Source organism: Scyliorhinus torazame, chromosome 15 (genome assembly GCF_047496885.1).
Source record: "Scyliorhinus torazame isolate Kashiwa2021f chromosome 15, sScyTor2.1, whole genome shotgun sequence".
Taxonomy (NCBI): domain Eukaryota; kingdom Metazoa; phylum Chordata; class Chondrichthyes; order Carcharhiniformes; family Scyliorhinidae; genus Scyliorhinus; species Scyliorhinus torazame.
Genome location: NC_092721.1, coordinates 115,819,873 through 115,840,572, shown reverse-complemented (window position 1 = coordinate 115,840,572; position 20,700 = coordinate 115,819,873). Strand labels below are relative to the sequence as shown.

General features: G+C 46.8%; 1 protein-coding gene across 3 annotated transcripts in view; it reads left to right on the top strand.

Moving 5' to 3' along the window:
• The window catches only part of LOC140391757 (LON peptidase N-terminal domain and RING finger protein 2-like), a 54,321-nt gene that overhangs the window by 13,673 nt on the left and 19,948 nt on the right, over window positions 1–20,700 (top strand). For all 3 annotated transcript variants that reach the window (XM_072476597.1, XM_072476595.1, XM_072476596.1), the window contains exons 7-8: window positions 8,086–8,200; window positions 15,118–15,239. In XM_072476597.1, coding sequence (XP_072332698.1) covers window positions 8,086–8,200; window positions 15,118–15,239 — 237 coding nt within the window. The remainder of the gene's footprint in view (window positions 1–8,085; window positions 8,201–15,117; window positions 15,240–20,700) is intronic.

Sequence of the window (20,700 nt, the reverse complement as noted above, 5' to 3'; positions counted from 1 at the left end):
GGAGTTCAGCTGCATAAATTGACTCATCTGGATTTTAGTAAAATCTGCTTTTTCTGGGAGGTGGTCGGTTTCTGTAACCAAAATAATTCAATTTGAATCTGACCAGGGTGACCACTCTTGATTTCTTAATGTGACCCTAAGAGCCTTTTTATAACCAGCAGCAGCAAGGATATTTGAACAATGGCTTTCCACTCTGCTTTGATTTACTGATAGTTTGAAGTTTAAACAATGGAGTTCCACTTCTGCATCTTTAATATTCATTAACCTCCTTCGGGAAGGACCATCCACAGGCACCGGTAGCTTGGTCACCTAGGTACGGCTCCACCGTTAACCTCCCTTTCCTCACATACCCTTGAATATGTTGCCATCTCTTAAATTGATACCCATCTTTCTCCAAATTCATTTTGACTTTCTCCAGTCAGGTTTCCTCCACCTCCACTGTACTAAAATGGCTCCTGCCAAAGTCACAAATTCCTTTCTATCTGTGACAAAAGTAAACAATCCCTGGTCCTTTTCTACAACCTTTGACACAGTTAGACGATTCTGCTTCACCATTGTCCAGCCTGGAGGTACTGTACTTACCTTATCTAGTCCTGGCCAGAAAGTCGCTTGAAGTGGCTTCCCTCTGCTCCCATGTTTTTACCTCTGATATCCGCCAAAGACCTATCCTCAATCCTCCTGCAATTTCTCATTGACATGCTGTGCCTTGATAATGATTGGGAATGCGTCCACCCACATGTAAGCTGATTATATGCAGCTCTACTGCACCTCCACTTCACTTCTCTTCTCCACTGTCTTTAAATTGTCAAACTTGCCCAGCATTCGTTCAGTCCTGAATGAATGAAAATTTGCTTCAACTGAATGTTGGGAAGACTGAACCCATTGTCTTTGGCCCCTGTCACAAACTCTATTCTTTGTCAAACACCTGATCCCTCGCTATGGCAGAGGCTGAGTCAGCCTGATCTAACTATGATGTCATATTTAATCTCCATGAAATCTCCATCACAAAACACTGCCTATTTCTATCTCCGTAACTTCACCCAGCTCTGCCCTTGCCTCAACTGATCTGTTGGAACTTTCATCTATGTTTGTTACCTCCTAACTTGTGCTCCCAGCTGACTCTATTACCCTTGTAAACTTGAAGTCATCCTTAAAATCTATTAGTTGGACCAAGGTTTTGGTCACCTGTTTTGATCTCTCCTTATGTGATTATGTGTAAATTTTGTTAACTTTTAAAATGCTCTATGTCATTTTTATTATGATAATGGCACTATATAAATGGTGGTGGCAGTGGTAAAAGTAATATTTTATCTTTTTTTACTAACTGGTCGGCACAGTGGTTAGTGCCAAAGACCCGGGTTCGACTCCAACCTCGGGTGGCTGTCTGTGTGAGTTTGCACATTTTCCCCGTGTCTGCATAAGTTTCCTCTGGGTGCTCCAGTTTCCTCCCACAGTCAAATGTGCAAGTTAAGTGGATTGTCTATGCTAAATTGTGGGAGGGTTGGTGCAGACCCGATGGGTCAAATGGCCTCCTCCTGCATGGTAGGGATTCTACCAGTCATTTTCAAACATGGGTCATGACCCGTAGGTGGGTCGCGGGTGAGTGTCGGGAAGGTTGCGTAGTGATAGTTTGTGGCGTTCCCCATCGCAGGAAGAAGTGCCCAACGGCAGCGACCAGCTTTTAAAAATGCCAGTTGCAACCAGCTTTCAAGAATGCCGGTGTCGTGCACATGTGTGCCCCCCTCACCTGGATGTAGCAGTGTGCAGGCTCGGAGCCCAGTGGTGAGACAGCTGCCTCAGTACGTCAGCGTACGGTTCCAGGAGCAGATTTTTAAAAATTAAATTAAAACATTTAAGAAGCGGCGGCAGGGAGCAAGTCATGTGCCTGATACACTGACGTCACGTACTCTGGGCACAAAATTACTGTGAAGAGTTTCCTCCGTTTTGTAGCTGCCAGCAAGCAAGCAACAGGACTGGGTGAAGAACTGACAATGGATCTTTTTGGCTAAGGAAGAGAGGGCCAGAGAGACCAACAGGCCAGGAACTGCAACTGAATCTGCTAGACAGAGCTTCGCAGAAGAGTCCACGGCAGAATAAAGCAATGCTGGGGTGAGCTCCAGGACCTCTGATGAACAACCCATGTAGAAATGTAACATTGAATGACAAAGTAAGTGAGATTGTGAGGACCAAGCAGGCTCACCTATTGAATTAAAGGTAAATAAAAATGGTGGGTCACGAAGGTCGGCTGCTTGGGAAAAATGGGTCCCTGGAAAAAAAAGTTTGTAAAACACTGTTCTATACTGTCTGCAATCTTCTGGGAGGGGCATAAAACCAGGCCTCTAGTAAAATCCAAATTTCTCTATTAATTTTTCTAATTCCTCATGGACAATCACACAAGTCAGCAGCCAGCAGCATGGTTCAATTCCCGTACCAGCCTCCCCGAACAGGCGCCGGAATGTGGCGACTAGGGGCTTTTCACAGTAACTTCATTTGAAGCCTACTTGTGACAATAAGCGATTTTCATTTCATTTCAAGGTCCAGGAGCTTAAAAAAACACAAATGTTTACTCAAACTAATTCAGATTTTGTACTGGGAGGTCTGAGCTATACAGTTCAGGATGCTAAGCCTTGTAACTGTTCTATTCCATGTCCTTAAATGCGTAACTGACTGTTTTCAAGACCATTTGCCAATTTTGGCACCATGTAATCTATTGTTGTACCTTTAAAACCTCTGATACATTCGATACAGTTTACTTACTCATTTACCCAGGTGTCTTTATTTACGAGATGAACAAAGGACAAAACAGGTTCACAGTTTTACTCCATTTTATTCACAATTCTATTACTCAAGAAAATATGACTCCGACTCACAGCTGAGCTTTGGGTTTTACCCACACTTAGTAAAGGAGGCTGGCAGGCTTCTAGCACTCTATGTTGTTGTCTCCTCTGGGTTCGAAACCCAGGGCCTTGTCTTCTTACGATGGTTGTCCCCGGCATCTCCCAGCTTCTCTCTCCAGATCTGTTTGATGCTCCTTTCTTATATTGGGAAGCTTGGATGAGACATATGTGTACACTCCCCACCGGCAATTGTCCTAGCCAGACCCCACTGGTTAATGGGAAATACAAGATACTCCTGTTTATAGAACATAGAAAATACAGCACAGAACAGGCCCTTCGGCCCACGATGTTGTGCCGAACCTTTGTCCTAGATTAATCATAGATTATCATTGAATTTACAGTGCAGAAGGAGGCTATTCGGCCCCCTGAGTCTGCACCGGTTCTTGGAAAGAGCACCCTACCCAAACTCAACACCTCCACCGAACACCAAGGGCAATTTTGGACACTAAGGGCAATTTATCATGGCCAATCCACCTACCCTGCACATCTTTGGACTGTGGGAGGAAACCGGAGCACCCGGAGGAAACCCACGCAGACACGGGGAGGACGTGCAGACTCCGCACAGACAGCAACCCAAGCCGGAATCGAACCCGGGACCCTGGAGCTGTGAAGCAATTGTGCTATCAATGGTGGTTCATTGTCCTCTGAAACTCCTTTTGTCTGACCAACCATCAGCTCATTCAGGAGTCTGATGGCTTCTTTTGTCTGTCCATCGTCCTGCTGCAAAGTTGATCACCTGTGTTTGGAATACATATTCATAGACTTGGAGTGGGTAATCAATAACGGGTTTATGGCAGTGGTTAGCACTGCTGCCTCATGACGCCGCCGAGATCCCAGGTTCTATCCCGGTTCTGGGACACTATCCGTGTGGAGTTTGCATGTTCTCCCTGTGTTTGCATGGGTTTTGCCCCACAATGCAAAGATGTGCAGGGTAGGTAAATTGACCATGCTAAATTGCCCCTTTAATTAGAAAAAATTAATTGGGTACTCTAAATTAAAAAAAAAAACAAAAAACAGGTTTATGCTTTGACTTGGGTGCTTTTGCAGCCAGTATTGATTCCAGCCAGGGTTTCATGAGGCAGCCTTTGTTTCAGCCTGCCTTCAGTACCACACTATCAAACTCTCATTTGTATCTGTTGCCCTCAAAAGATCCTGATTCTGCTATATGATTTGTGTCACTGGCAATTTAATTACTGCTGCCAATGTAGTCTTCTGGATCATTATTAATAGAATGGAATAAAATGTTAAGCACTGACACAACCCATTATGACTCTATGCCATTGGGAAGCTGGCTCACTGTTTGTAGCTCATTCATTACCAGCTTTCCATGTGGTGGCGACATGTAGGAGAAGGTCGCATGTTGGGTGGCTACTGCTAGAGCTTTCGTTTTTTGGCCCTTTTCACCCAGATTTTGGGGAAAATGTTATTATTGATCTCTAGAAAAGTTGCGGCAACTAAAAGATGTCAAAAACCCAGAAGAAGAATACAAGGCGAAAAGGTACGAGCGATAGTCTGCCTGAGAGTTCGGGTTTGGTGCGGAGTTCTGGGTGGGGCTGCTCCCATTACAGTGGACAAGCTGGCTGAGATGTTGGCAGTGGAGTTTGAGCAGTAGTTTGGCAAACATTCTGATAGGCTTCGGAAGAAGATGATGGCCTCGCCCAAGGAGTTTGTGGATGATGCACTGGCTTTGATAAAGGAAGTTTTGGGAAAGACGTCTACGTCGGTGCGGGAGCAAAAAGAGGTGTTGAAGGGGGTGGAGGAGGCCTCGGTGCGGGAGCAAGAGATGTTGAAGGGGTGGAGGAGGCATTGTTGTGGCACAGCGACCAGTTTACATCGAAGGGTGAGGAGCTGTAACAAAGGGCTGAGTGCCAAACCGGTCACAACGGCAGAATATGTGGATTGTGGGATTGCCAGAGGGTATGAGGGCCAGAGGCCGATGGAGTAGTTTGCAGAGATGTTCGTCAAAGTGTTGGGGGAGATGGATGAGGATGCCTCCCTCTTTGAGCTAGATAGGGCTCCAGTCAAAGGCAAAGAACCACCAAAAGCTGTGATATTCTGCTTTCATAGCTACCAGGTGAAGGAGAAAGTGCTGAGATGGGTGAAGCAGAATCGAGAGTAGAGGTGGGAAGGTAGTGGCATTCGTATATACGAAGGTTTCACGGCGGAGCTGGCAAGACATGTGGCTTTGGTAAGGCGAAGGCTCCGTCCGTACAAGAGCAACGTATGGTTTGGAGTGGTCTACCCGGCGAAGTTTACACAACTCCAGAGGGGTTGGAGTCCACGAGGAGGAGCCAGTGGGGATGAAGGAGGTCTTGATTAATAAGGGGATCGGGGGTTATGGGGAGAAGCAGGAGAATGGGGATAAGAAAAATAACAGCCATGATTGAATGGCGGAGCAGACTCGATGGGCCAAGTGGCCTAATTCTGCTCCTATGTCTTATGGGTGGCAGTGGGGAAGATGGAAACGAGCAGGGCACTGGGGCTGTATGGGTTCCCGCTGGATAGGCTAGCGCCGCTGTTAGTGGAGATGTTTCAAGGTAATGTGGCTTCAAGATAATGTGGCTAACTCCCGGAGACGATGGGGCAGGCATTCATTTTGTTGTTGTTAGAGAAGGTTAAGGACCTGGTGTGAGTGTGGGACGTATAGGCCAATATCTAAATGTGGTTAGAGGAGTTCCTCCTGTAGACGTTTGGGGACGATCAGATGGGGTTCGTAAAAGGTAGGCAGTTGTCCTCGAACGTGGGCCATTTGTTAAATGTAGTGCACTCTCCAGCAGAAGGAAAGGAACGAAGATGGTGGTGGCGCTGGTCACAGAGGAAGGCATTTGACCATGTAGCATAGAGCGATTTGTTTGGGATTAGGCCTAAGTTTGTAGTGTGGGTCAAATTGTTACATAGGGAACCGGAGGCGAGAGCGCACAGAGATGAATTTGGGGTATTCTCAGTTACATGTCCTGCCCTCCTGGCAATAGAGCCCTTGGCCATTGGGCTGAGGTACTCGGATAAGTGGAAGGGGGTGGGAGGGTGGAGCATAGGGTGTCTTTGTATACCGATGATTTGTTGTTGTACATCTCCAACCCTGGCTCTACGGTGAGGGGTATAATGGGGCTGCTTAGGAGATTTGGGACTTTTTCGGGTTGTAAATTGAACCTGGAAAAGAGTGAGTGTTTTTTGATGTCTTTTCCAAGGGTGGGAGCTGGGTTGGGGGGCGGGGGTGGTGGTTGTTGTTGTTGTTTCAGGCGGCAACTACCCACTTTTTTATTTGGGAGTGCAAGTGGCTTGCGAATGGGCCCGGCTCTGTAAATTGAATTTCACGAGGGCCTGGTGGGTAAGGTCAAGGCGGATTTGCTGAGGTGGGACAGCCCTCCCCTATCATTGACAGGGGGCTGGGTTCAGGCGATTAAAGATGAATATTTTGCCACCGTTTCTATTTTTATTTCGGTGCCTACTGGTCTTTTTCCCGAAAACATTTTTATGGGGGTGGAACGGTTGATTTCGTCGTTTGTTTGGACAGGTAAGGTAGCAAAGATTCGGAAAATGGTGGTGCAGAAAGGGCGGCCCTTCCAAACTTGTATTATTATTGGGCGGCGAACGCTGAGAAGGTTGTGTTACAGAGCCGGAGGCTTTGTGGGTGAAGATGGAGGCAGGCTCTTGGCAGGGAATCGGGGGTGCTGTCAACGACGCCCCTCCCGTTCGCCCCAGGTATATATTTGGGGAGTCCGTGGTAGTAGCCACATTGAAGATATAGAGACAATTTTGATATCCCTTTAGGTTAGGGGTAGGGGCAGCACTGGCGCAGTGCATTAGCCCTGCTGCCTCAGGACGCCGAGGTCCCAGGTTCAATCCCGGCTCAGGGTTACTGTCCGTGTGGAGTTTGCACATTCTCCCCGTGTTTGTGTGGGTCTCGCCCCCACAACCCAAAGATGTACAGGTTAGGTGAATTGGCCACGCTAAATTGCCCCTTAATTGAAATTGGAAAAAATGAATTGGGTACTCTAAATTAAAAAAAAAAAAAAATAATTTTTAAAAAGTTAGGTGTGAGGTTGGTGTTTAAGCCGATCTGAGGCAATCATGTGTTTGACCCAGCAAGGTTGGATGCTAGGTTTTGCGAGTGGGTGGTGATGGAAATGAAGGACTTATTTCTAGAAAGGTGGTTCGCGAGTTTGGAAGAGTTGGTGGTGAAGTTTGTATCCCGCGCTGGGAGGCCTTTAGGTAGATCTAGGTGAGGGATTTTGCGAAGAAAGTTTCCCCGACTTTTCCGGTGGCGCTGCCCTCCTCGTTGTTGGGTGGGGTGTTGATGGAGGAGGAGTTGTGGTGTGAGGTGCTGAGGTGGGTGAACACTTCAGCCTTGTGCACGAGACTGGGGAGATGTGGGGCATAGGGAGCACCTGACGGAAGCCGAGGGTGAGCCGGTTGTTTGATTGGGTGGACGACATTTGTGGGCGGTGTGGGTGGGGCCAGGACAACCATGTGCATTTTTTCTTGTCCTGTCCGAAGTTGGAGAAATTTTGGAGGTTTTTCAGCACCATGTCGGCGATCTTGCATGTGGATTTGGAGTCCAGTCGCCTGGGGGCCATGTTTGGGGTGTTGGACTTGCTGCAGACAGGAACGGGGGCTGATTGCTTGCAGGTGGATCTTGTTGAGATGGAGATCAGCTTCTCTGACATGTGCCTCAGCATGGCTGGGGGATTTGATGGAGTATTTGGAAAAGGTTTATTTTGAAGGGGGTGAGTGAGGGCTTCCACAAGAGATGGGGCTTTGTTTAAAGAGTTGGTTACGGTCAGCTGTGGGAAGTGGGGCTTTTGTTATTGGGGTGTGAGGATTTTCTTGTGTTATGTTTAAAATGTCAATGTTTAAAAACAGAATTAAAGATATTTTAAAAAAGGCTTTCCATTCCACAATCTTGAACTCTGAAGGAAAAAAATTAGAAATTGTTCCATTTAAGAATTGACAATTTACTTTCACCAGAGTGTAAAATGCTTGTACAGTGGACTTCAATGCATTCTTGGTGAGAATAATTAAGCTTCCCTGACAGCATGAATGACAATAGGATCACTCCAGTTTGTCAGTACAAATAAATTGGGAAATGATGCAGCTTCATTACCTGTAATTTGATTAAGAACTTGGAATGTTTTGCGCTTCCAAAAAAATGCAGTTTTTAAAAACAAGCATTTTTGTTCTTCCACAGGTTGTTCTATGAACCTGTCACCACTGCTTGTGGGCACACCTTCTGTTTGAAGTGTCTAGAACGCAGTCTGGATCATAATTTTGACTGCCCGCTCTGTAAAGAAAATGTAGCAGAGGTTAGTACTGTACATATTGTATTTTTAATGAAAAACAAAATTGCATTATACTAGTTATAAAGCTTCGCTAAATTTCATAAAATTAATGAGTGAAATAATCCAATTGTCTGTTATTTTACCACTATAAATTCTTGCATCTCATGAAAGTAAGATATTGCCCACAAGTTAATTTTCGCAAGGACTTCTGAAACAATTAACTGGCTCACTTTAAATTTCCAGAGGAATTATTGCCCTTGGTGAGATTTGAGAAGAAAAACTATGTGAACAAGTTCTAAAAAGAAAACCTTTACATTAATTTATTGGTAAATGGTGATAACTTCAACCCGCTTCAATGCCAATAATAAACATTCTGTTAATGGTACATGTGCAATTCTTCCATATCTTCTCTACAATTTCTCAAAGCTAGGAATCGCCACAGAACAAGTGGCATTGGACTCCCATTCTTGCATGTACTCACTTTTTTTTTTACCTGCAGTGCAAATGCAATCCTTGCACCACTAGGGTGCTTGGATGGTAGCATCAGATTGCCCATACCAGGGATTGGGTCCAGGGGTGCCTTGCGCTTTGGGGGTCCTCCAGCCCCCCCGCCGCCACCCCAGGAACTAAATTGGGTGCAGTGGGGGTGCCCGGAGGCTGCGGTGAGGTGGCTGAGGGGTGGTCGAAAGATCAGGGCAGCATTTAAAAATGGCACCTTGATCTGTGAGTCGTCTTCCTGCACTGGGAGCTGAGCTCGTCGGTGCAGAAATGAGGTAAGTGCGGCCTTGGGCGGGGTGTTCCTCACCTGAGGCCAAATTAAAAATGTTTTTAAATGGCAAAGGCCTGTTGAATAACGCAATGTTAGCAGTGGAGCAGGAGATGAAGGATGTGATTGGTGGGTTGCAGTCGGGGAAGGTGGCAGGGCCGGATGGGTTTCCGGTGGAATATTATAAAAAATTCAAGGATAAACTGGCACCCCTGATGGTGGAGATGTTTGAAGAGGCGATAGGGAAGGGGGTGTTGCCACAAACGTTGGGGCAGGCATCGATTTCCCTGTTGCTAAAAAACGATAAGGATCCGAAGGAGTGTGGGTCGTATTGGCCCATATCACTTCTGAATGTGGACGCAAAAGTATTGGTGGAGGTACTGGCGGGTAGGCTGGAGGAGTGCCTCCCGAAGGTGATAGGTGAAGATAAGATGGGGTTCGTGAGAGGGAGGCAGCTCTTTTCAAATGTTAGAAGGGTATTAAACGCCGTTATGGCACCGGCGGAGGGGAAGGAAACAGCTGGTTGTGGCATTGGATGCTGAGAAGGTGTTTGATCGGGTAGAATGGGGGTACTTGATGGCAGTTCTGGAGCGGTTTGGGATTGGACCAAGATTTGTGAAATGGGTAAAGCTACTATATAAGGAACCGAGGGAGAGTGTCCGCACAAACAAAATCACTCGAAATACTTTTCTCTCCACCTTGGGACTAGGCAGGGACGTCCTATGTCCCCCCTGCTGTTTGCACTCGCGATTGAGCCGTTGGCCATCGCATTAAGAATTTCAGGGGTATGGAAAGGAATAGTGCGGGGGGGGGGGGGGGCTGCGGGTGCGGATAGAGCATAGGGTGTCCTTATATGCCGATGACTTGCTGTTATACGTGTCGGAACCGAGTGTATCGATAGGGGGAATATTGGAGCTGCTTCGAGTGTTTGGGTCTTTCTTGGGGTACAGACAAGAGTGAGTATTTTGTGGTGTATTCGCTGGGGGTGGGGAGGCTGCCATTCCGTAGGGCAGGGACTCACTTTAGGTAACTGGGGGTGCAGGTTGCCCGGGAGTGGGGGAGGCTCCGCAGGTACAACATTTCTAGTTTGGTAGCGAGAGTGAAAGCTGATCTGGCAAGGTGGCATGGTCTCCCTCTGTCACTGGCGGGTCGGGTACAGGCGGTTAAAATGAACGTGTTACCGCGATTTCTATTTATTTTTCAATGACTGCCGATTTTCCTGCCAAAGGCTTTTTTTCAGAGAGATTGAGGGAAGGATTACTTTGTTCATATGGGGAGGGAAGGTGGCCAGAGTTAGAAAGGCGCTGTTACAGAGGGGAAGGCAGGCAGGGGGTTTGGGTCTTCCGAACCTGATGTATGGGTACTCGGCGGCGAATGTGGAGAATGTGCAGAGTTGGGTCAGAGGGATTAATTCCCAGTGGGTCAGAATGGAAGAGAGTTTGTGCAGGGTGTCCGGATTGAAAGCACTAGCAACAGCATCGCTCCCGATGGTCCCGGGGAAATAATCAGGGAGTCCGGTAATAATAGCTTCATTGAGAATTTGGAGGCAGTTTTGCCAACACTTGGGTTGGGGACAGAATCGAGGGAAATGCCGATTCGGGGGAACCACAGATTTGAGCCAGGGAAGTGGGATGGAAATTTTCTGAAATGGGAGCAGAAGGGGATTAAGACACTAAAAGACTTGTTTCTTAGGGGTCGGTTTGTAGGATTGAAGGAGCTGGAAGCGAAGTATGGGCTGGAGCAGGGGGAAATGTTTAGATACATGCAGGTTCAGGATTTTGCCAGAAAGGAGATACAGGGCTTCCCGGTGGAGCTGGCCTCCACATTGCGGGAGGAGGTGCTGATGACTGGGGGGGGGGGGGGGGACTGGAGAAGGGAGTAGTATTGATGGTTTACGCAGCTATTTTGGAAGAGAAGGCACCACTGGAAGGGATCAAAGCAAAGTGGGAGGAAGAGTTGGGAGAGGATATGGAGGAGGGGTTCTGGTATGAGGTGCTCTGGAGAGTGAATGCGCCACCTCGTGCGCGAGGTTGGGGATGATACAGCAGAAGGTTGTATACAGAGCACACCTCACTAGGACGAGGACAAGCCGATTCTTTGAAGGAGTAGAAGATGTGTGTGAACGTTGCGCGGGGGGGTGGGGGGGGGGGGGTGCTAATCACATTCATATGTTTTGGTCCTGTCCAAAGCTAGAGGATTACTGGAAGGAGGTTTTTGGGGTAACTTCTAAAGTGGTGCACGTGAAACTGGACCCGGGCCCCCGGGAGGCCATATTCGGGGTGTCGGACCAGCCAGGGTTGGAAACGGGTGCGGAGGCAGATGTTGTAGCCTTCGCCACGTTGATCGCCCAAAGGCGGATCCTGATAGGTTGGAGAGCAACCTCTCCACCATGTGCCCTGGCGTGTTGGGGAACTGTTGGAATTCTTGACTCTTGAGCAGGTTACATTTGAACTGAGGGGAAGGATGGAGGGGTTCTACAATTCATGGGCATTATTCATTATGCACTTTCAAGAACTGGATATCATTGAACATTAGTTGGGGCGGGTGGGTGAGAGGGTTGGGGGAGGGGGGGCTGTGTATGTTAATAGCGACTATGGGTGATCCCTAATTCCTTTTTGTCATTTGTTTGTGTGAACATGCGGGCTAATGTTTGGGGTTTGGTGGGAGGATGGGATCGTTGTTATTGATATGGGGATTGACAAATTTGTTACTGATTATTATTTATTGTTGGTGGGTGTAAATTTGGGACCGAATGTGAAAAAGGAGGAGAATAAAAAATATTTAAAACCAATAACGCAATGTTTTTCAGACGCTGAGAAACGCCCTGCTAAACGCGCACAAAACGGGACTCTTGTCCCATTAAATCGCGCCAATATCTCTGATATCAAACAAGAGTGTTCCAATGATTGTCCCTGCACCTAAGCAGGACTGGAACCAATGTCCTAGGGGGAGTGTTTACGAGTGCTGTTGGGGAGGGTTTAAACTAAGTGGCAGGGGGATGGGAACTGATGCAGGATGTTGGAGGGAAGTAAACTGGGGACTGAAATGGGACAGAAACAAAAGGCAGTAAGGGGAAAAGTGAAAGGCAGAGAAACCAATGTCAAAAATCAACAAAGGGCCACAGTACATGAGAGACTGGAGAATGTGAATGGGTCCAGTAAGGCTAAGAGAAATAAAACACGGAGAGTGTACAAAACATGACCGGACAGATGGTCTGAGAAAGCATGGCAGAGAGCAAGGATTAAACTGCATTTATTTCAATGCAAGAGGCCTGACGGGCAAGGCAGATGAACTCGAGGCATGGATGGGTACATGTGACTGGAATATTATAGCAATACTGAAACATGGCTAAGGGACGGGCAGGACTGGCAGCTCAATGTTCCAGGGTACAGATACAATAGGAAAGATAAAACCGGAGGTAAGAGAGGAGGGGGAGTTGCATTATTGATTAGGGAGAATATCACTGCAGTACTGAGGGTATATATCCGAGGGTTCGTCCACTGAGTCTATATGGGTAGAACTGGAAAATAAGAAGGGAGAGATCCCTTTGAAAGGATTGTACTACAGGCCCCCAAATAGTCAGTGGGAAATTGAGGAGCAAATATGTAAGGAGATTACAGATAGCTGCAAGAAAAATAGGGTGATAATAGTTGGGGACTTTAACTTTCTCAGCATTGACTGGGACAGCCAAAGCGTTAGGGGCTTGGATGGAGAGAAATTTGTTGATTGCATTCAGGAGAAATTTCTCATTCAGTATGTGGATGACCTGACTAGAAAGGGGGCAAAACCTGACCTCCTCTTGGGAAATAAGGAAGGGCAGGTGACAGAAAGGAGGGATCATTTTGGGACCAGTGACCATAATTCCATTAGTTTTAAGATATCTATGAAGAATGATGGGTCAAAAAAGTTAAAATTCTAAATTGGGGCAAGGCCAATTTTGATGGTATTAGACAGGAACTTTCAAAAGTTGAGTGGAGAAGTCTGTTGGCAGGCAAAGGGATGGCTGGTGAGTGGGAGGCTTACAAAAGTGTGTTAACCAGGGTTCAGGATAAGCATATTCCTTTTCGAGTGAAGGGCAAGGCTAATAGAACGAGGGAACCCTGGATGATTTGGGATGTTGAGGCCCTGGTCAAAAAAAAGGAGCCCTATGACATGCATAGGCAACTGGGATCAAGTTGATCCCTTGAAGAGTATAGAGGTTGTTGGAGTAGAGTTAAAGAGGGAAATCAGGAGAGCAAAAAGGGGACATGAGATTGCTTTGGCAGATAAGGCAAAGGAGAATCCAAAGAGCTTCTACAAATACATAAAGGGCAAAAGAGTAAATCCAGGGTGGGGGGTGGGCAGATCCCAATATTTTTCTGACACTGCTATTGAGGCTTATCAAGACCCACATAGGTGACTTCCTTGTTATTTTGCTGCTTGCCCTTCACCTATCGCACCCAACCTGCTGAGAGGCATCCATTTTACATTCAGAACCTCAGTTAATGACCAGAAGGAGATGCACAAAGCGCATCAAGGTAGATAAGTGGGACCTGATGAAATGTATCCTAGGACGTTGTGGGAGGCTAGGGTCAAAATTGCAGATCCCATAGCAAAGATATTTGAATCGTCAATACCCACAGGTGAGGTGTCTGAAGATTGGAGGGTAGCAAATGTTGTGCCTTTGTTTAAGAAGGGCCGCAGGGAAAAGCCTGGGAACTACAGACTGGTGAGCCTAACGTCTGTGGTGGGTAAGTTGTTAGAAGGTATTCTGAGAGACGGGATCTACAGGAATTTAGTGAGGCAAGGGATAATTGGGGAAAGTCAGCATGGCTTTGTAAGGAGAAAGACATGAATCACAAATTTGATTTGAGTTTTTGTGAAGGGGTAACCAAAAACCTAGATGAGGGCAGTGCAGTCGACGTTGTCTACATGGACTTTAGCAAGACCTTGACAAGATACCGCATGGTAGGTTATTGCATAAGGTTAAATCTCATGGGATCCAGGGTGAGGTAGCCAATTGGATACAAAATTAGCTGGTCGACAAGACAAAGGGTGGTTGTAGAGGGTTAATTTCAAACTGGAGGCCTGTGACCAGCGGTGGGCCTCGGGTATCAGTGCTGGGTCCACTGTTCTTTATATTAATGATTTGGATGAGAATTTAGGAGGCATAGTTAGTAAGTTTGCAGATGACACCAAGATTAGCGGCATAGTGGACAGTGAAGATGATCTAGAATTGCAATGGGATATTGATCAATTGGGCCAGTGGGCTGATGAATGGCAGGTGGAGTTTAATTTAGATAAATGTGATGATGCATTTTGGTAGGTCAAATTGGGGCTGGACCTACTCCGTTAATGGTAGGGTGTTCGGGAAAGTTATAGAACGAAGTGATCTAGAGTACAGGCTTACAGATCCTTGAAAGTGGAGCCATAGGTGGACAGGATGGTGAAGAAGGCATTCGGCATGCTTGGTTTCATTGGTCAGAACATTGAATACACGATTGGGACGTCTTGTTGAAGTTCTACACCCTTGGAATATTGTGTACAGTTCTGGTCATCCTGTTCTAGAAAGGATATTATTAAACTAGAAAGAGTGCAGAAAAGGTTTACGAGGATGCTACTGGGACTTGGATGGTTTGAAGAAAGGCTGGATAGACTGGGACTTTTTTCCCTGGAGAGTAGGAGGCTCAGGGGTGATCTTATAGAGGTTGATAAAATAATGAGGGGCATAGATAAGGTCAACATCTTTTCCCAAAGGTAGGGGAGTCTAAAACTAGAGGGCATAGGTTTGAAGGTGAGAGGGGAGAGATACAAAAGGGTCCAGAGGGGCAATTTTTTCACACACAGGGTGGTGAGTGTCTGGAACGAGCTGCCAGAGGCAGTAAAAGAGGCAGGGACAATTTTGTCTTTTAAAAACATTTAGACAGTTATATGGATAAGATGGGTGTAGAGGGATATGGGTCAAATGCGGGCAATTGAGACTAGCTTAGTGGTTAAAAACTGGGCAGCATTGACAAATTGGGCCGAAGGGCCTGTTTCCATGCTGTAAACGTCGCTGACTCTATAATAGCATTTACAATATTAAAAGCTTCCAAAGACCCTTTAAGGTTAACTTCAAAAAGCATAAGGGTTGCATGTTTATCCATCCAATTAGGCTTTCTAATTGGACTGTCACTTTGCTTTCTGTTTGTTGCAGTATTTGGTAACGAGAGCTTTCAGTAAGACATTCTTGACAGAAGAACTGATCATTCAATACCTGCCGGAAGAACTAAATGACAGGAGAAGGCTTCATGAAGAAGAAATGAAGGAACTGTCCAAGTATGTGGAACTTAATATCCATTTAAAGATTAAGTTTATGAGTTAAGATTGTATTCTCTTTCGCCAAATATTTATTTAATTCCCTTTCAAATGCTCCTATTGAGGCTGTACTAACCAACCCATCGTGACCTCCCAAATTCTAACTGTTCTTTGTGTGAAAATGTTTTGCCTCAAGTTTCCTCTGGTTTATACACTGCTAGCTCTGTGGCTGCTTGTTATACATCCTTCAGGCATTGCAATCAGTTTCTCTTTATTTTACCTAAATCCGCCATGATTTTTTTGAATAATATTTTTAAAAGAGCTTTTACATATATTCCCCCCCAGCTGACACCTCTGCTGACCCCCGCAAAGTGAACTTGACCTTTGCCAACCTCAGGAATTCTGCTAGGTAACCCATATCGCCCACACCGGTCTTCCACTCCCGCAAAGAACCGGCTCATCCTCGGCACCATCATGTGAGCCCTATGCACAAGCGTAAACTGGATGAAGCTCTCAAAATTGCACACGCAGAGGATGCGTTGGCTATCTGCATGACCTCTACCCATGTCTTGGCCCACACCTCCTCCCCCACCCCTCACCAGTCCCTCCTCTCAGTTGTGCTTAATCTCCTCCACCAGGGCATCCTCCCATACCATCAATTCCTTGTAGATATCAAACACCAGCGAGTCAAAATAAAATTCCTGTTTTTGAAGCGTCACCCACAAGCGGGCAGGGTACAAAACCCCCTTCTTGTAGAGGGCAGCCGTTATCCGATTGTACCCAACCCTCTGCTTAGCCAGCTCCGCACCCAGGTCCTGGTAAAACCGCAACTCACTCCCCTCCCAGGTGCACCTTTTTAGTCTGCTTCACCCATCTCAGGATCTTTACTTTATCCAGAAATCGATGCAGCTTCACCACCATCGCCTCGGCTGTTCCCCCATCTGCGGCCTCCTCACGCCCTGTGCACCCAATCTACCTCAAGGGACCGATTAAAGGCTCCCTCCCCCATCAACTTCTCCAGCATACTTGCCACAAAGTTGGCAGCCTCTGCTCCTTCAATGCCCTCGGGCATCCAACAATCCTCAAATTCTGCCTCCTGGAGCAGTTCTCGAGATCCTTCAATTTCTCTCTCAGCCTTTTCTGGCTGCTGATCAGGATCCCCATTTCCACCTCCAGCGAGGCCAGCCGATCTTCATGTTCTACTGGTAGAGGTGAAAATATTCACACGAAGGCCTGAGTATAAGTTTTAAAAAATCACTTTATTATGTCAAAATTCTGGGAGAGAAGGCCTGAGACTCCGCAGCCTATTGACAGCACCTTTTCTCACTTGAGCTAAGGCTTCAAGGGGCGGAATTAGTTGTATTCTCATTTACATACAATCAATCAACTATATTCGCGTCACACTTTATTACATGCAGTCAATCAATTTTCCTAGCATCCCAGTTATCACATATATGGTTAAAGTGGGTGTTGTCTTACCCGCCCCATCTTCATACAGAAGTCATTCAAAACTAACATAATGATGTCCTGTCTGCAACTGGAGGCCTTGAGCTTTATCAAGGATGCATTGCATGTCTTGTTCTGTGAAGCTGTTATCAGTTGCTGTTGGGATACTCCCTATACATACCCACGGTCGGTTCTCATGAGATAGTTTACAGGGAATGTGGCTTGTTCAGCCATTTTGTGTCTTTTCTGATATTAACAGCATTGTGTATACACAATCTACTTCTACAAATTGCCTCTTCTAAACAGGCATCTAAGCCAATGAGTACCTTTTGTTTCATCAGAACTATTCAAAAGTAATATAGGAGCACAAATGTAGTTACAGGGCCACCTATAATTTATATCATAGTCCAGTATCACAAAATGCCCTCCAACACTACCACCGACTCCTCCTCCACTTTCTGGATTACTCCACTTGTGGAGTACCATTTGCAGCCTCTGGTGTTCCTTTAGCAGCCCTTCTTCCGGGGCCTCTGCATATCTCCTGTCCACTTGCAGGATTTCCTTCACTAGCCTTTCTATCTCCACCCCCTCCGCCTTATCCCTGTGTGCCCAAATCCCTTTCTCAGCCTAATCTGGTCCCCCACCTTCAGGCGCGTCTCTTGTAGTATGGCCACATCCGCCTTCAATCGCTTTAAGGATCCCTCTTGGATCCCCCTCACGGACCCTCTTGACCGGCCCATTCAATCCTCACGTTCCACGTGACCAGCATGGTCGGGGGCCCCCCTCGGGCGCCCACCATCATCGATCTTCCTCCCCTTACACTTTAAAAGCCTTGCCCCGGTCAGCAGTACTTACCCCGGTCAGCAGTACTTACCCCTGCCCCCATCCTTCCACTCAACTCCCATTGCGCTTCCGTGAACTAGCCCACCCAGCTAGCCTGCTGGCCCCCGCACATGATGCTTGATGTCCCTCCTCATTTGGCAAATATATCATCTCACACTTCTGTGTTGAATTTTTTATCTACCCATGTTAACCATTCCACCAATGTGTCTGTGTTTTCTTGACATCTGTTTCTATCTACCTCACCATTTACTACATGTCTACATTATCAAAAACAGCAGTGGCCCTAGTATTGAACCTTGGAATTCCATTATCTACCTACTTCCAGTTTGGAAAGAAACAGCCATTTTCAACTGTTTTCTATCGCTCAGTTCAGTTTGAATCCGTGCTGTCACTGCCTCTTTTATCCCGTGGGCTTAGATTTTGCGAACCTGTTACATGTATGATACTTGAAAATATATATATATTTTTTTATTGAAGAGTTTATTGTTATAAGCAATGCAATCATAACAACGTGGAAATTACGAAGTACAATATTAGAAGGAAAAAAACGCACTGGACGGAGAAGCAGACCTCCATCCTAGCAGAACTCTCCTTCTGGCTATCAGCAAGGCAAAGGCGAGAACATCCGTATCACCCATGTCTGCAACCCCGGCGAGTCTGATACCCCGAAAATGGCCACCAAAGGACAAGGCTCCAGATCAGTGTTAAGAATCGCTAACGTGTTAAAGAAGGAGACCCAAAAGCTATCCATCCTGGGACATAACCAAAACATGGGTGTGATTAGCAGATCCCAAAGAACACCACTCACACCTGTCTTCCACTCCCGAAAAGAAACTGCTCAACCTAGCTTTAGTTAGGTGATCCCTATGTACTTCCTTGATTAAGTCATGCATAGGAGGATGTGGATATTCGCCCTACGAAGGGCTTCACACCTCACATCTTTGTCTTAAATAGGTCCCAGTTCTCAGGGACACCGTGCTCCCTTCTCCCCTCGGTCTATACCCTTCCACCTATCTGAAGATCTCAGAGGTATTGCCAACCGCTCAATCGCTAGTGCAAACAGGACTAGTGACAAAGCACTTCCTGTCTAGTGCCCCTACTTAATGAGAAATATCCCAAGTTCGAAGCGTTGTTGCGTATACTGAGTAGGGCACTGTAAAACAGTCGGACCCACAAAATAAACTTCTGCCCAAGACCAAACCTCCTCCAAGAGGCATTCCCACTCTACCCTGTCGAACGCCTTCTCCGCGTCCAAAGACACAACTTCTGGTTTGGAAACTGGGAAGGGGGAAAGGACAACATTCAATAATCACGGCACATTAGCCGACGCTTGACGACCTTGAATGAAACCTGTCTGCTAGCACCTCCGGAACACATGGCTCCAAACGCAGTGGCAACACTGTAGCTATCAATTTGTAGCTATCAATTTGGTGTTAACGGTGAGGAGAGGAATGGGTCTGTAAGAAACACGTTCCCATGAATTAGGGATATAGAAGCCTGGGAGAGTGTAGGGGGCAGGACCACGGTGACAAGGAATTGTTAACCGTGCCCACTATTGATGGTGTTAACTGGCTCGCAAACATCTTGTAAAATTCGATGGAAACCCGTCAGGACCAGGGGCCTTACTCAAGACCGAGTCAATACCCTTCAGAACTTCCTGTTGAGCTCAACAGGGCCTATAACTCCTCCCGCCTTTTCTGTCTTCACCATCTAGGACAACCCATCTAAAAACACCGACATGATTTACTTATTCTCCTGGGGCTCTGACCTATAGAGGTGTCTGTAAAAGGACTCCAAGACAGTATTGGCTTCATTCAGGGCAGAAACCGAACTGTTATTCGGGTTTTTGACTTGTATAATCATTTGGGAAGCTGCCTACCGCCTCAACTGGTGAGCTAGAAGACGGCTGACTTTCTCCCCATACTCAGCTTAAAAAAACAGATTCACCGCCTTCCCATTGGACAGCAAATCAAAATGGGCTTGCAACACCTCTCTGTCTCTGTCTCTCTCGCTCTTCTCTCTCTTCCCCCCCCCCCCCCCCCCCCCCAACTACAACAGGTGGGAGAAATAAAGGTGCACTCCTCAATGGTTTTGGTCATTTGCTCACAGAGCCCCCTGTCCGCCAGCAGTGCTGCCTCTAGTCTCCACAGTGGGCGCAAGCTAGAATCCGTTTCCAAGGCGAAGCCCACAAATTATAGAGCGTGGTCAGAGATAACCATTGCCGAGTATTCTGCTCTCTCTCTCTCTCTCTCTCTCTCTCTCCTCCCCCCCCCCCCCCCCCCTCCCGAGTCAGTCATTTCCACTGCTAGGGGCCACCAAGTTCCTACTCAAGAAAAACGGGCCCAAGGCCCACCCAAAATAGCCACCAAAACCATCCACCGTGAAACAAAAAGAATGTCATAATCACCATCAACAAACTAGCCACCCCTCACCCAACTATTTACAGATGCTAAACTTGTCGAACTGGTTCGACAGATGAGCAGAATTTCACCCTCAAACAACAAGAATTGTATATAGGATACCACAATATTCCTCCCAACCTATTTTGGTCAAAGGCCAAACAAAGCGTCATTAATTTTAACCGAGTTCATGTTTCTTGATGAATGCATCTGCCTCCTCCGGTGTATCAAAGTACAAGCCCCTTGACTCTTAAGTGACCCGCAGCATCGCCAGGCACATCACCCCAAACTAAACTCCTTTCCTGTAGAAGCCGACTTTAGCCTTGTTGAAGGCCACCCGCTTCCTCGTCAGCTCGACTCCCATGTCCTGGAATATCTGTACAATATTGTCTTCCCACCTCCAATCCCGATGTTCTTTGACCCATTTCAGGACCTGTTCTTTCTCCTGAAAACTACGGAAGCGCACTGTGGTGGCTTGTTCTGTCGGGTTTCTTGCGACAGGTCTGGTGGGCTCTATCCAATTCTGGAGCGATGTGTCCCGACCATTCAAGCAGGGTATGTAGTTGGGTTCGGGCCCCCTACTTCTTTTGGCAACCCTTTTTCTAATTTCACCTGAAGAGGGCCCAGGATTTCATCAAGTGACTTGCATCACTTTTCTTCCGCCTGCCTCCACTACTTTCAAATCAAATTCTTTAGCTAACATGCTGGTCAACATGTCTGTGGTGATCGGGGAGGCTGCCATCACAGACACTGCCTCTGCCATTTTGTCCATGAGGGAACTGCTTGACTCCTCC